Source organism: Dendroctonus ponderosae, unplaced genomic scaffold (genome assembly GCF_020466585.1).
Source record: "Dendroctonus ponderosae isolate FM_Combo_2020 unplaced genomic scaffold, Dpon_F_20191213v2 Dpon_F_20191213_1, whole genome shotgun sequence".
NCBI classification, from domain to species: domain Eukaryota; kingdom Metazoa; phylum Arthropoda; class Insecta; order Coleoptera; family Curculionidae; genus Dendroctonus; species Dendroctonus ponderosae.
The window spans coordinates 14036645-14053790 of NW_026017110.1; the positions used below are offsets into that span (position 1 = coordinate 14036645).

At 32.3% G+C, this 17146-nt stretch overlaps 2 protein-coding genes across 23 annotated transcripts in view; one reads left to right on the forward strand and one right to left on the reverse strand.

Moving 5' to 3' along the window:
• LOC109533899 (disks large 1 tumor suppressor protein) overlaps nt 1-7260 on the forward strand; it is a 476297-nt gene extending 469037 nt beyond the window's left edge. For all 18 annotated transcript variants that reach the window (XM_048670186.1, XM_048670185.1, XM_048670184.1 and 15 more), the window contains 5 exons: nt 1983-2132; nt 2508-2680; nt 2738-2847; nt 3833-3924; nt 5763-7260. In XM_048670186.1, the coding sequence (XP_048526143.1) occupies nt 1983-2132; nt 2508-2680; nt 2738-2847; nt 3833-3924; nt 5763-5869 (632 nt within the window). In that variant the 3' untranslated portion in view covers nt 5870-7260. The remainder of the gene's footprint in view (nt 1-1982; nt 2133-2507; nt 2681-2737; nt 2848-3832; nt 3925-5762) is intronic.
• Nucleotides 7261-7758: 498 nt separating this feature from the next.
• LOC109533897 (endoplasmic reticulum metallopeptidase 1) lies at nt 7759-15530 on the reverse strand. 5 transcript variants are annotated; one of them, XM_048670204.1, is made up of 14 exons: nt 15303-15530; nt 14625-15214; nt 14195-14472; nt 13106-13442; nt 12434-12602; nt 11811-12019; nt 11458-11757; nt 11153-11370; nt 10743-10920; nt 9992-10176; nt 9591-9743; nt 8799-9004; nt 8602-8717; nt 7759-8247 (listed from the first exon to the last, which is right to left on the reverse strand). In XM_048670204.1, exons 3-14 carry the CDS (start codon nt 14366-14368, stop codon nt 7904-7906), a joined length of 2589 nt encoding a protein of 862 aa, XP_048526161.1. In that variant the 5' UTR covers nt 14369-14472; nt 14625-15214; nt 15303-15530; the 3' UTR covers nt 7759-7903. The 5 variants fall into 5 exon arrangements, with proteins under 5 accessions (XP_048526161.1, XP_048526163.1, XP_048526162.1 ...); XM_048670206.1 differs by having other exon boundaries at nt 14625-15225; XM_048670205.1 differs by having other exon boundaries at nt 15284-15530.
• Between the last annotated feature and the right edge of the window lie 1616 nt (nt 15531-17146).

The following is a 17146-nucleotide window of genomic DNA, read 5'->3' on the forward strand; positions in this document are numbered from 1 at the left end:
AAGGTGCTTATGTTTATGTTTTAATTTTTAACTTAAATTTTATTTAGAACATATTTTGTTTCCTTATTTTATTAATATTATTACTGAAAAATGGTCTGTGAGGTACGCCTTTCGAAACGCTAAGAAGAAATTCGATTACCCGGTGGCCCAAAATCCATAAATTACAATTACGAATAAAAGGAATGGCCACAAAAACAAAATCCTTTTGATTTTGAAATTAGTCTGCGAGTATAAAAAGGTTACGAATCCCTGTTTTAAAGGTATTTTTTTTAATTTAATGACGGAATGACTAAATACTTGCAAATACAAATCTGACTTGTTACTAACCAATTTTGTCTATTCAAATGTTATTGCTATTATTGTTATTTGATTGAAACATGATTATTTTTACTAACATCAACGTCTATATTTAATGAATTTTTATCGACGTATTTGTTCACTGAATATGGACAAGGCATTTTATAATGCATTAATATTTAATATTTATCGCCACTGTTCATAAAATGTACCAGCAGGTGACTATTACGTTTAAGTTATTCTGCCTAATTGCATGCCACCAATTTCTAATTGATATTAAAATCTATTATTGATGTTATCTATTATGAATTTATAGGCTAAAGGCTCGTTTTTTATTATTGGCAAATTGCAATTTCAACAAACAATCTCATGGACAAATAGTCAAGGCCTATTAACATTTTTATTAGTTATTCCGTTTGGGTTCTGAATTATTTTTTTTAAGTCCTATTATTAGGATTTAGGTATTTTATTAGAGCCCCGACAGCAATTTCATTAGTCCAAAATTACTTTACGCATGCGTACAAGCGGATGCGAATACTCCAATCCATATTCCTTTTGAGTTATATTTAATTTAAACCTCAATTTCGAAATACTACGATAAAAATTGATTAAATTACTACACATGCCGTATTTAACTTGAAAGTTACACAACACTTAAGCAAGTGTCATGGTTAGACTTAATTAAGTCTTTATATTGTATTCAAATTAAGTTTTTTAATTGTGAGTTTTATTTCTTATTAATTTATTAATTCACGCATTTGATCAGTCACTACATTAAACAAACATCGAATACACACACATACATACAAATTAATCATCAGTTGCATTGTTTACCGATTTAATTGGATCACAGTGAAAACCTTGATGTTTCACAAATTTGCAAAAAAATCCGACAAAATCTGGTAAACTTATAATCGTACGTGTACTAAAAGATCTTTTCATTAAAATTAACTTTGTGATATTGTTCAACAAAACGTTGTTGATTGCGGTTTTAATTGAAGACTCAATAAGTTTATAATTATATTGGCTAAATAATTTACTTAAAAAAGATCTTTTAATAAAATTTCAAAAACATTTAAGTAATTACACATTCCGTTTATAAATCGATTATTATTGTAGAACAATTCTTAGACTGAATGCATAATTAGAGAGCTCTCGTTCCGTTCTAGATCAACAAGTTTTTCTGCATTTAGAGAATAGTTCGTAGTCAATTTCTACATAGTATAGTTCCTCAGCTGATTATATTGTTTTCGCATTTCAACAATACCTTTTTTCGTACTCAAATAATATTTAATCAATAATTTCACAATTTTACGGAATCAGCTGTGGGACCAGGTAGATTCTACTCAATATCACTTTATTTTTATTTGCAAATTTGCAATATTTTAATTTTTTATCATCAATTATTGTTCATATCAAGCATTAGTGACGTATGTATCTATTTGATATTGACAATTACATCTTGTGGCTTCTTTTATAGCAAATTTTCCAGTTTTTATGTATGTTTTCTTCATTATAGTTACAAGTACCAATTTATAGTAGTAGATAAATTATTATAAAGTTTTTTCAACTTGTATAAAAGCTGAACCGATGATATATGTTCACTGCCGAATGTATTATATCAACACATTTCACAACTTTGTACGTTCGATTGGAGAAGCATTCTAACAAACATTTTTTTTCAGGCAATGAGGAAACCGTATTATCCTACGAAGCAGTACAACAAATGCAGATTCAGTACACTAGACCGGTTATCATTTTGGGACCTCTAAAAGATAGAATAAATGATGATCTCATATCAGAATTCCCAGAGAAGTTTGGCAGTTGTGTGCCTCGTAAGTTTTTTTTACTAATATCTAATTCAACTTCAGTTTTTACCACATGCATTAATTAAAAATACTTATAGGAATATTAGAATTATTATTTCTGTTTCTCCTAGAAACATATTTTATCAAATACTATCGCATTTCGACTATTTTCAACGATCAAACAGTCCTTTTAAATTGAACTATTTCCTATTACGGTACAATCGATGTACTGCTGCTATGTATTGCTGAAACATTATTTATTAGCTCTACGCATTGTATTCAAATAAAGTTTAAACAAATATATAGCAATCAAGACAATAATTTTAATTTAAAAAATAATTTTATTTACTTGGAAGTCTGAACCAGTTTAACAGTTCTCACATTTATAAATTTCTTTTTCAGATACTACTAGACCGAAACGTGAATATGAAGTTGATGGTCGCGATTACCATTTCGTTGCATCACGAGAACAGATGGAAAAAGATATTCAAAATCATCTATTTATTGAAGCAGGCCAATACAATGACAACCTGTATGGAACTTCAGTGTCATCAGTAAGAGAAGTAGCAGAAAAGGTACTAGAAATTGTACTGACAAAATGTTCGTAATTTTATAGTTGTTTATATTTGCAGGGAAAGCATTGCATTCTGGATGTTAGTGGAAATGCAATTAAGAGACTGCAAGTGGCACAGCTCCACCCTGTGGCAATATTTATCAAACCGAAGTCTGTGGAATCTATAATGTAAGGCAAATTTTAGTTAGGTCGCATATTTTTAAGAAATCGAATCATTACCTGACCAAAAACTGCAAGTAACTCCTCTACTTATAATTTATCATATCTACATATCTAACGGCGTTAATAAATTCACTGTTTTCAAGTACATTTTTAAAATGTTATATTTACAGAATTTATAGAAGTGCAGTGCTTGTAGCAACAATCGCATCGTCGGTGGTTGTATGAAATTTTTTGTTTAAATTAAATTATTACTTAAATAAAGAGTGAAAAACTCAAAAAATTACGGAGACAAAATCTCTCCCGCCTTTTTTTAAATTTTATTCGTACTTCCTTTACTACTACATTTCCTGAAAATCCAATTCAATTGATGACTAATTCGTTCTAATTATTCGAAAATTGTACTATTATGTGGACAAATTAAGAAAACAATAAAAAAATTTATGAAACTTTTAAAGTATTGTGAATCAGTCAGTGTGGTGTTTAGATAACAAAAATATCAAGTTCCCAAAACACAGTCACACAAAGCCAATTACACATAACTAAACACAGAAAAAATAACAACAAAATATTAACTAAAAAATGGAGTCATCAATCCACCTTGATGAGATCAAGATAAAATTTTGTTTCGGTTCTTAGGAATAAACATAAGTTAAACTGATGTGTTTTCTTTTCTTCAATTTCAACTAAAGTAAGATTTTAGTTTGACGTCAGCATTAATCTTATAAGGCACATATGTGCAGTATTATTTACACTTTAATTGGCAGCTCTTGGCTGTTATTTATTCTTCGTTTTCGGCCTGAAAGAAACTGAAGGATGAAATTTCAGGAAGTGGGATAATTGACTCATGTTTTCTTTAATGCCTTGCCTCATCAAAATTGCTCAAGATTGTGGCCAATTTTGTAATCTGTTGTATTATAATTACTATCATACCAAAAATATTGAATGTATAAAATAATGTACAAAAAATTTAATACATTTCCTACGTTTTTAGCGAAATGAACAAGAGAATGACTGAAGAACAAGCTAAAAAAACATTTGAAAGAGCTTTGAAAACAGAACAGGAGTTTGGTGAATATTTTACAGGTAAGAATGATGAAAAAGGTGCAAATTTAACACGAGTAGCATTTCGACAATTATGGCTGCCAGTGATATTTAGGGTGTGATGTATGCTAACAAACGTATCAGAATAAGGGATATGTACGAAATTACGAAGGTTTTGGCGACCATGTAGACACAATTTCTGTCAATTTTTTTATAGTTGAGCGCGAGACTGTTTTCTAACTAAGTTTTAGCACGAGTAAGCTGTTTGGTGTCAATGTTTCATGATATAGTACGCGACACATGATTACTCTCACCTAATAATTTTGACTATGCGCCTGATTTTTCTTGCAATATCTCGCTTTGAATAATTCGCCTCTCGATAAGCTTGAATTCGCCCTCTTTCTTCTAAAGATAAAGTTTTACGGGGTCCCATACCAATACCATCACTTTTAGAACACTCAAATATGCTCAACTTACTACTAGACAACTGTGAATCCGTGGTCAAGTGACATGGTTTTGTTTCTTCCACGTACCTAGCCACCTACGATTCCAAAAAGTAAATTATCGTAGTGAATGGAACTATCGAATAAAAGCTATCAAACTATTCGATAGTTGTAATTTATTATTAGAATTATTCGATAGCCATTCAGTGACGGAAACTATCGATGAATCGGAAACTAATGAATTTTGACTATCAACAAAAAATAGTTCAAATCTGTTGGTGAGAGTAATCAAGTGGCGCGGACTGTATGTCACGTCTAATTTTTCAATGTTCAGTAAGTGTTTCAAATTTGTGTGTATCTGTATGGTGGTGAGTGATTGGACTCTTTTCTGACGACAAAATGTGTGTAAAAACATATCTATATAAATCAATCGACATTCAGGGCAGTTTGCACTTGATGGATTACAAATTCATCCACTAATCGATTTCAATTTCAATCAAAAATAATTTTTGTCAAAAATTATTGTTTACGAGTCATAAATCATAATTCGTTCTGAATGCTAATACACTTGTCTCATGAATTTCATCTGTTCGACCATCTCAAAGGTTCAGAGATCATCTCTTCGAAGAGATAATAATAAAGCTAATTCCATATTGTTTCCAAAGAGAAAAAAAAACAAAGTATATTTGTTCATGGGGGTGTTAAGGAGAATAAGGAGATCTTATTGAAGTTACAAATCACCTGTTTTATCTCTAAATCTACTATACAGTGTGGTACGAAAGTCTAGAATAATCAAAATATCTCGCAATACCTCCACCTGATTTGATTGAAGTTTCGAAACTTAAGTTGTACATTAAGGTACTAAATTATGCCTGATATAACTGAATATAGCATTGTTACCAAGTGTCATTTTTTTTATTCGACAGGAATTTATTTCTTGCGAGTGAAAACCTATCCATTATATGCGATTTTCTAATCGGACTTGTAAATCTAAATACGTCTTGTTAGATGCACTTGACATGTTGTAAATTCATTAAACATCATTAGTTTAATGAATTTTACTTTAAATTGCCTGCGCGAAAGCTTTCTTTAAATCTCTGACACATCAGTTTTGTTTATTCCGCAAGAATGGTTCGAAACCGAAAATATTTCCAACAAGAAGTATTCAGAATTCCAAGCGGAATTCGAAGATCACATAAAATTCGTGGAAAGAAAGAAATTCCTGTCAATTTGAGTAAAACGAGACACTTGACAACAGTGCCAATTGATTACTAATCCTTAACTGTAATAATTATTAGTTAGGTCGAGGCTAATTAAATACCTAAATGTACAAAGTTTCACACGAATAGGCTTGGCGATTGACAAATATTTTGGTAATTCAGACTTTTCTACCACAGTGTATAGGATTGTGCCATATATCTGCACATCTTTTTTCAGCTGTAGTGCAAGGCGATACCCCAGAAGATATCTACGCTCAGGTTAAAGATATTGTAAACGAGCAATCTGGCCCAACTATCTGGATCCCGGCTAAGGAGAAACTGTGACCCCAAGCCCCTGTATGGATATTTCCCTCGCGCTCTCCACGTATTTAGACATGCATCTTCGTAATAGATCGCAAGTTACACCTAAACTAGCATCACGTAATTATTGCACTCTATTTCTTGCGAAAAGCTGTATGCCTTTTGATCGCTTTTGCATAATGTATTAAAAGTAAGATGTTGTGAAAGTTTAAATCAATAATTTCATTTCGTACGTAACTGTTTATCCAAACATCGAACCATTTGCAAACCAGGAATATGAAAAACTGTTGCCATTTTAAGACTGATGGTGAAAATTATTCAAGGAAGAGGTACCTCATTTCACACTGCGCCGGATTATCTAATCATTAATCGATCTTCAGTAGATTCTTATTTCAAAATCAACATATAAGAACACGCTAATAGCATAAAAGCATACTTTTATAATGAAACTTCACAACATTTTATCCAATATTTGAATAATTCTTATGCTACGAACGCATACCTTGGTTGCTTAAAAGACGATTCTAAATTAATCGGTATCAAAGTTAATTGTAAAGAGTTAAAGTGCAGGGATCAATTTGTATGGAATTGACAAAATGACAGGAGCCTTAGAAGCATGTAAACGCGGCAGTGAATCTCAAAAAATAATGTTAAACACTCTTACATTGCTATATAGTTATACAAAGTAGTTTAATTATTACTTTTAAGCGTTGAATAAGGATTATAAAACATTCTAGGCAATTAGTATTTGATTTACTGAATTTACTTCCGAGAAATATTTGCCACAGAATATTTCCATTAAGAGGAGGTGAAAATACGCTTTACGAATGAAGTATACTCAAAAGTAAAAATTTGTAACGCGCTTTGCGCTTTTAAGCAACCAATCTCCCATTTTATGTAATTTAGAAACTACACAATTAAATTCATAGTTAACATTGTTAAGTCCGGATTAGTATTATGTAATACTTTTTGTTTATTAAAGCAATATTGAACTGATTAGTTTTTGCCACTTGTTCCTATGAGTCCTTGATCATGTAAAAAATGAGTATATGTGAAAATTTAAACAATGCGCCAATAGTAGTGGCACAAACTATTTCCCGATTTTGCTTCTTTTCTACACTCGCTAATGTGTGGTTCAGGATTTTAATAAAATTATTGTACTTATTATTATGTAGGAACAGTTTGAATTTTCTTGTTACCAGCTAGCTTATAAATTAAACGGTTTGTAGTGTGATGTATTATAATATTAAACTTTCGGGGTATACCTGCCAATAATAGTAGAAAAATTATACGAGATAATGATGTATATACACAAAATATCTATGTGTAGTGCGTAACAAAATAATATTATTGTTATTAAAGAAAGTTGTCACTTAACTTATTTGAGTTATTAATAAAACAGATTTTACTAATAAGAGTGTCTTTGAATAGAATTATTTCTAAGGATTCTAAATGTTTTTAAAATGGAATAATAATTTAGTAGTTACTAATTTTAATTGGTATTCAGGTTAAATCACGTATAGTAGTTTAACCTGAATTTAAGATGCTGTAGGATTGTTTAATTATTTTAACTGAAAAAATTAGTTTGAAATACTTAATTTGGATGACTATTAACTACGTAATCCACAGAAGTTGAATCCCTATGAATGAATAATGAAGTTTAGGGGGATATTTACTGTGTTTAAAATGTTATGAATTTTTAAAACACTTCATTTATATCTTTGCGCATTTCAGTGCACGTTGCTTCCAGTATTTTTGGAGATTGAGTCTTCAGCATTGTTTACCAGCATTTGTCTAGGCAGATTAGTTGTGAGTATGTTCAATAGTCGCTTATCAACTCCTACCTATCTTACTACAAGATCAACATTTTACTACGTCTCAGGCAACATAACCATTGTTAAAAAATCGATAAATAAGTTCCAAGTATAATTTATTTCATTATACATTTTCAATCGTTTACAATAATTAAAAATTAATGCTACGCATGCAATAAACCTAAACACAGAGAGTCGTAAATCTTCGTTGCACAACTTTTTGATATAAAAAAATTGATAACTTTTAAATCACGTAAAAGTAACTCGAACCCAGCCAAGCTGTAACAACAGTCCATTTGGGCATTTGTGCTAATAATTTGATATATTCAGCAGTTTTCTTAATTTGATCAGTGTGCACATATCTGCCAATTACAGTTAAATTCATTGTAGGCCCCTTCCAATTCTGAGGTGTTCGAACGTCAAACGTAAAATTAAATCTCATATCTCCTTTGCCAGATTGATAACATAGGAAGTATAATGGACGATCGTGAAACATCGTTTCAGATTTCTGAACTTTATCAACTAAACTGATATTAAGAAAAGTTATGTTTTCTCTGGGCGACATGAGGACAGTGACTCTATCAGGACCTACAAAGCATAAACATATTTGTACTGTTGAAAACCAGTGGGCATATTAAATTAATGGACATAATATCCTGAAAGTGCTAAATATTTTATGTTTTCTCCAAACCTTAAAATTAGCATTCTGGTTTTTATTAAAAGACAAGTTCCACCTTTTAATTTATTTGCCACTTATGAATGAATTAAATAATTTACTGAAGAGCATTGCAGATTAGATCACTTTATTGCGAGCACTTAGTTTCTATAGAGACGATATGTGTGTTATTTGTATCTTTCGCCTTGATGCCAGCAAATGTAAAAATGATAAAATATATAAACATATTGATAAACTTTCAAACAAAGGCTAATCACAATACTTACCAGTGATAGAAACATTATATTGAAGTACATTTTCCGAAACACCGCCTGAAAATACTTCTACGTTCACAGGCTGTGGAAAGACTGGTATACTTGCAGGAATCCACGTACTATATTCTCTGCAAAATTGCAGTGATTAACTTTAACTTACAAAACTGATAACGTCGATTCCGACGCCCAATATACAAGTATGTACTTACACAATTTGTACCATTCTAGGATGTGATACCGGCATTCCACACATGGGATAATTTTTACAATCATCACTTATCGGTACAGCCCTATTTAAGTCTTTTACGTATCTTTTCAAAATTCTGGGAGAATTTCTGTCTAAATTTAGAAAGAAAAATCCGGCATCTGCTTCAACAGTTGCTCCAGTTTCATTGTAAAATGTTCTAGAAGTGTGCTAAAAGTATTTAGGTTTCATAACATTTAACGCATAAAGCTAAAAATGTTTCTACATTCTAATTTTCAAATAATTACATATTAGTTGTTTATTAACAGAGTTTTTGCTTATTATAATTAATAGACCGTCTATGTACACAGACGCAGCCATCTATTATGTGGCGGTAATTTTTCATACCGTCTCAATTAATTTTCCATTGAAGCCAAAAAATAGATTTTTCCCGTTCGCTGCCTATTCACCGACTAACCCAAGTACTTAAACAGGTATTTTTTACCAATTAGCATTACAGTCGCCAACAAATTATAAGATAAATATAACATTGTGAAGAAAGGGCTATAGTTAGCCGAAAACGTTTAATGGATCACACGGATGGATGGAATCTGTCACACTGTATGTTAACTTTCCACGGTTTCCTTCTTAAAGGGGCATTAACTAAGCTAATTACTTATAATTAAAACTCTTAATATGCGCATATAAGCTTCTGAAAAACATTTTTCTTCTGATGACACGGGTAAATTACGAGCTCGATTGGAGTAAATACCTTTTTTTTATTTTAGCCATTATCAAGTTAACCATCAATGCTTACCAATATCCACTGCCTTTGCGGTGTACAAGTATCATTGTCTCCCGAATAAGGAAATCCAATAGGAGTGAACATCAGTACAAGAAACAAAATGAAAATGGCTCCCAGAAAAATAAAGTAGCATCTAACATTCCTTAACAAATTGGTCAACGCAGTCTAGAAAAATCAGAATTTATATGTATAATGTTTCTTAAGTAAAATAAATAGTCATCATACTAATAAGATCAGATTCATTCCAAATATCTATCTCAGAATGGCAACTGTTTGGGTGGCTGTAGATTTGAATTAAATGATTGATTGATACATTTGCCGTAAATTATCTGTACGTTTTCTATAGCTTAAGTTTCAAAATAATGACATTTTGCACTTATTTCCTAGTTTTCGATAATTTAATCAGCACATACCACTGGAGATACTATCAGTAATGTGAATGTAACAACCATTAATCCAATAATCAAATCCGGATTTTTGTCGGAACCAATAAAACCAGTCATTGGAATAATCAGTGAAAAAGTTGTGAGACTCTGATACATTAGATTCATCGCTGGCGGAACCAGAAATAGTATGTACATGACTCGCCACATATTAACTAAAAATTAAAATTAGTGATCTTGAAAAACACGTTGATTCTTCGACCAAAACGAATAGCAATTATTCATAAATAAAAGACAAACAAAAATATATCAATAAAAATTGAGACTTTGTACACATAAGGGGATATTTTACTGTATTTACTTGACTGTAAAAACATGTCAAGTTTTTGTTTCATAACATCATATAATCTGTTGTATTTATATATTCAAAATTTTTGAAAATTTTTGATAAAATGGTTTTCTTTATTAATATTTGTGTAGAAAAAATATTTCGTAGTTTTTGAAGAATCCCAATCACTCAAATCAGTCGTGATGTATGTATATTAATCAAAATTAGATGAAAAATTAATTCATTTTGCAGATTCTGTAAACTAGATACATCAGCAATGTCGCCCCACTTAAATTGATATTGCTTTGCAAATGCTTTAAAATTGAAAACCTTATTTTTAGAGTTGAGATGCTTTGATTGATCTAAAGTTATCTGATTTTTATTTATTTAATGCATGGAATTAAACCTTATTTCTCTGTAACAAATATTGTTCCTTGCTCATTTTAGACTAACCTGAATGCTGAAAGCGCATAACATGAATGGCTACAAAAGCCAATGAAGAAAATAAGATCGAAATCATTAAAGCATATGAAGCTCTAATGTTCAAAGACACTCCCAACAGGAGAACTACTGTCCATATCAGCCTCACCAAATGAGCTTGAATTTGACAGCGAATATTTAGAGATATGTTCTAAAATATAAAGGCGATGTTATTTAAAACTCAGGCCCGTATTTATAACCCATATCAAATCACGGCTTATCTCGCGCTTTGTAAGAACGAGATCATTATCAAACCCGACGTTCGTTTTATATCGATGATTAGTTTATAAAACAGAATCGGTGACAATTCTTATTCTTGAGACGACTTTTACTCAAGGATCAGTTATAAATACGGGGTAAAGTATTCGTATCAACTTGTGTACCTCATGATTAATTAAAAGTAGCAAATATCCAGATAAGCCAGTACTTGGAATAGCGTACAAGCCGAACGCCAACCATGGATGTCTATACCAGCTCATTGTTTTCCCCAAAAGATCAGTAATTACGGCAAGTACAAATATGAATATAATGCACAGTATCCAGCTGCACAATATAGCAGCCATTGTAATTCCAATAAAATTTAAGGTAGCTTTTGACGAAGCTAAAACATTTTTATTGAACTAATAGCGTATTTTTTCCATGAATGAAGGAAATTTATTAAAAGTACGTAAGTAAGTACTACCCTTACCCAACTTCAAACTGAATATGGAGTAAAAGAAAACAGCAACTGATAAAACGATAGTACAACTGTTAACAATCGTTCCAATAAAATTGCTGTAAGATATCATGTATAATCCCAAAATATCGAAATAAACTGTTTCTTCTCCTGTTGAAACTGGCTCATATAACTCAGGAGCATTAGAAAACGATTTGATGAGAAATAAAGCATTGTCGCCAACGTGCTGGTACGACCCCAGTGGAATATACGCGAATTGATCGTTCTTGGTATGGTATCGATAACCGTCTTTTATAAAAGCCATATCAAGGCCTAAGAGGAAAAAAATTATTATTAAAAATAATAAGAAGTAACGGGTAACTTACCTACTAGCTTTCCAAAGTCTCTAAAAATCCGAAAATCGGTACCGGATGGGAGGAATCCGCTTTGGAACAGTTCTTCCCCAGCAACTTGTCCATAGGGATGTGGGACGCCGTTATAGTATTTCAACAACCATGGTGTTTTGGGGCCTGTTTGGAAGAGTATGATTTTTCCGCCTGACCCCGTTGAATCCATATTTATAACAACTTTACAACTGCAACAAATAGTAAATTTTGTTAAAAATAAATATATTGATAACATTTACATTCAGATAAAAACCTAGTGAGACTCTGCATTGGCCCGCTACCACTGAAAATAATGACTACTAGATACGATTTGTATGTAAGAGGTCATTAGAAATAATAAAGAAAGGAACGTTTTTAACGGTCTTGAATATGTGTGTAGAATGAAATTTTACGAATTTGTGTAAGTTTGCTTATAGAATTAAAAAAGACCAATTACAATTTTATTACAAAATTTGGTAATTTTAGTCAAATTTGCAGTTTCTAAATTTTCACAAAGCGATAATATTCCCTGACAGTACATTTAATCAGTATGGGACATGTGAAAAAGGGTTTGGATGCTCAGAGAAAAAAAATGAAGCAACATCAACGGGAATGTTACTTACTCTTTTGCCCATTTATGTTGAGTGATAAAACCATGAGAAGCCTGGAGCGGAGTTTCTTCTGCACCATTGAAAAGAAAAATAACATTGTGGATCGGTCTATCTTCCAGTTTGGACATTATTCTCAAAATCTCTAACATAACTGCCACATTGATTCCATCATCACTAGCTCCTAAATATATTTAGACTACTATCAAGAGGATGTGTATACACTTATCGGTCTTTAATAACATCTGAATATATAATAGACAGAGTTATGAATTTGCGGAATAAAGATGGTTAAAACGTAAGTTTGTAGCCGATTTACAGCATCAGCAGCGAAACACAACTGAGGTGAAAAATTATTTGTAGACAAACTTCGTTATTTCGTTGTAAACGATTTGTTAAAAAGTTACTGATTTCATTTGTAATTAAGCGTTTTTGTGTTTTTCTATAGAGTCTGCAACTTGAAGATGTTTTCTTCAACGGAGTCACAGGTACGCACCTATTACGTTTAGCAATACATCTGCACCTCTCTGTCCGAAGAAGCAGCTAACTGTACAGTTCAGTTGAGTGATAATATGCGAGAAATAGTTTCAATTTTTTAATAGTAACTTCAAATATCATATTTAAGCGTTTAAGAGTAAATGTATAATTTCCTGACTAAATAAGGTACGTATATAACTTTCATATTACCTGGACTTGTGGGAACAGAATCGAAATGTGCATTTACCAGCACACTAGAAGATCCATTTTTTCCATGCAGTTTTACGACAACATTTTGAACATTCTCATACACATTAATAACTCCCTGCTTAGCGCTTAAATAGTACGACCCTGTAACAATCTGAATGTCCTGTTCCAAATATTGATTTGGGTGAGACTCTTGCATGATAGAATTTATTGTTTTGGTCAGGTATTCGACAGCAAGTACTTCATTTTCGTAACTTCCTACCACCCTGGGACCGATATCGGTTAAATTTTTCAGGTCCCACGATGCTCTCTCGGCAATAAAAGCATGTGGATAACGTGACTATAAATAAATTTTATAATATAAATAAGCAAATTATTTGGGTCAAGTAATCTTGAACTGTCTAATAAGAGTTGAAAATTTGGGTTTAAAATGGCTTTAATGAGAAGCAAGTATTACAAAATGACTTTCTACTTGCTAATTTTTATAATCGAAATTCTCTATCTATTCTAATTCTTGTAATCTAATCTTAATATTTCTTATAATCTAAATGCAATTCTTATAATCGAAACTACTGCACATTTTCGTAGCGGTAACTATTCTCTTCTATTCTTGCCGATATTGTTACTTATGCACTTAAACCGTGCTAAAAATTATACCTATCAAAATAATTTTGGAAACTTGGTCATTAAAAATATATTTTAGTGCACCTGTTTGTATGGCCTTGGCGAACTTTGTCAGTTTTTTAAGACAAATATGCCATTTTTTTAATTACTTAGTCAACAAAGACAAATGCGGCAATTTTGGACTTGGTCACTTTCAGCTTTAAACCCACGAGATGTTCTCTGACTTTATCGTTATCTTTTGTCTGAAGATAATGTTGTGTGCTCTCGTGGAACATCATGTTTAATAAATAATGCTGGTAGTAAACTTTTTTTTATTAAACAGGGGTAGTGTATATGAATGATCAAAGGGCGTGACAAAGTTAGGAGTAAGATAACGTGAACAATTAAAAAAAAGATAATACATTGGTAACCAGAGTTCACGTAATGTTGTTAACCGATTCTTAGAGCATGGTACTCTTGTAAACTTACCTCATCGAGAACTGTTAAAGGAGTTGGCAGAATATTGTCCACCAATATTACAATGCCATAAAGGCAAGTGAGGGCAAAAATTGTGAGGACACCAACGTAGCATGGCAAACTATGGATACTGGCTCTTTCGGGTGTTCCAATAATGAAAGAGTAAAAATGTTTAGGTCTTGCCATTATTAGCTCCTTTCAAAACATTTACTAAGTAAAATTCCTTAGGTTTCTTAATGATGGTCGCAGGTTATAATTCATTCTACTAGAGCAATCACATTAACACATATCTGGAAAAGACCAACTTAAATAAGAAAAATCCATACAACTACATAGAGCCCGTACATTTAGAATTTGGACGAAAGTGAACGTTTGCACATTAATTAAGTATTAACAGTACCATTTTAGCGATGTTCTTTAAGTACAATAAACAAGTGCTTACTTTTCATTGGATAGACCCGCTCAGTTAAGTTACCCATAAACTCGGCACACAAAAATTACTTAAAATAGGAAAACAAATGTGACTGTCAAATTTTTCATAAAATATATCAACAATGACTTCCGCTTTACATTGGTTGCTTCCATGTTTCATCCAGTACCACCAGTTCAGTGTTTCGAACAGAGACAAGTACTTGTCTCTGTTTCGAACTGGTTCTTGACTTAAATATAGGTACATTAATAAATTTCAGTGGCGGATTCAGAGAGGGGAGGATGCGCAGGAAGGGCGCCGCCCCTGAGTTCATCCTTTTCATTATTTTTACCGACGTTCCCTAAACTGTAGATTAAGTTTAATATGGTTTCCTTCGTTGTTTTTTTTTAATACTATTTATTCTTGTTTGTTGTTTCCGTGTGTTTTGTGATTTTCAAGTGCAATAAAAACACTGCAGAATAAAGGTTGTGGTAGACAAAAAGTAATTATTCCTATATTACTGCGCCCCCCCCTTCAAGAAACTCCTAGATCCGCCGCTGATGAAGTTACTGGTGAATGCGTCGTTTGAGTCCCTCAGAATTTTTGGTTTCAACTTCTTTTACCTTAAAGAACACTTATTAAGCAGTTTAAGCGAAAATAAATCCTGGATTGTCCATAAAGTAAGCACTTACAAAAGCAAAAAACACTTACAAAGAATTCAAATTCACTTTTCCAAAATCCACCTATTTATACACGAAAGTCAGACAGTCCGGTGCTATTTGCTGCTAAATAGTGTTTTAGGTATCAACAATTAATAACTGCGCATGCAAAATTGTCGCTCAGATGCATAATAATTGTGTTTTTCGCAAAAGTTTGAACATCTTTTCTAACATCGCCAATCGATTGAGGTTAGCTAACGCATCGACTGTCAGATGGCGGGTTATTCGTTTCTTTCGGGAACGAAAACACAATGCGGTGTTGCCACGTATTTTCGCGTTTTTTTTTTGGTTAATTTTGAGTTAGTTTGTGTTAGCATGGTTGAAATTATGTTTTAATTAAATCTAAACAGTATATAAAAAGAAAAAGCTGATAACCCGAAAAAACCTAAATAATCTAAACCGACTCAAATTGAATGAATCTACATGCAAAGTATCCAAGGTAACAATTTCCATGAATTTAAAGCATTTTGCGCAGTTTGCCAACGCCGCTCGAAATTTAGCCTGAAAATGGTGATTTTTTTCTTCAAACTTTCGGAGTGTTTTTTTGCTTAAATTATGAACCATCCAGGAAAATTGTTTTGCTGAAACTGCTTAATTTGAAGTGTTCTTTAAATTAAAATCAGACAAAATTAAAAACTCGGAGGGCTGAAACTCAAAGTCTGAAAAAAGCTAATTTCAAAATAGAGTTGAGAAAACCGCCCAAAATCTATTTTCTTAAAATGGAAACCCTTATTTTTGATAATTTTATCTTATTTAGTATTAAAAATAAGGGTAAGTTTGTGTAAAGTTGTCTATTGCCAAAGTGTTTAGTTTTCGAAATATTGCCAATTTAATGTTTTCGTATGGCTATTTTACTACATCTTATTTTAAAATTCCAATACAAAGTGATCAGTTCTTCAAAACGCATGGAGATATTTTAACGAAATTTTCCAGGAATGAATAACTAGGGAGGACGGACGTTTTTCGACAAAATATTTTGTTAAGTTTTGCCAGTGGCGTGCGTTCTTGCACGCTTCCGTATGTGTTAAAGAAAAAAATGATACGTAATTGTAGATTTCCAATTGAAAATGTCCTTTTTAAAAACGAAGGTTTTTATTTTGACGTACAAGATTTCGCGTGCTGAAGGCTTGACAGAGAATACAGAGTGCGGGCAAATCGGGGTACTTATAGACTAGATAGAGAAATGCTTTATCAACAGAATGTCTGCAATTGTGCTGCCGCGTTCGTGGTTTCCATTTATGGCATGGATATAACTCCTCCCTCCTTAAGGTTCGAAAATTGAGGGACGTGTTTTCGAATAGCAGGGTTGTTGGGTGGTGGCTTCTTCTTCTTGTACTTCTTTCCGATTGGTCCTCCAGGATCTCAAGAATGATTGTGGCGTTTTCTTCTTAACAGCGAGGGTTGTGAAGAACACGACGACTATCATGACAAATAGTATCCAATGTGGGGTACTACGTAGTTGGCCATATTTTGCAACTGGTGGATTTCTTCAAAATTGATTTCAGTTATATTTTGCGTTTCCAATACTTTAGTGGAATTGGAAGCTGCTAAAATTACTGCGGGTAGCAACAGTGGTTTTCCATCTTGAATTTTCACGTCGTTGGAAAATATTTTGTTGTTGATTTCAATCTGACATCCATCTGGTATCGTGATCAACATTGATTCGTTGATTTGGTGATATTGATCGGTGTGGCATTTGGCTAACATGGTTTCTTGTTTTGCTGGAAGAACTAGGACTAGTTCTCGAGTAACTTGCTCGATTATTGGGTCTTGTAGATTGATTTTGAAGATTGGACAATCAGTAATTGGTAAATTGTCTAATAAGTTTTCAATACA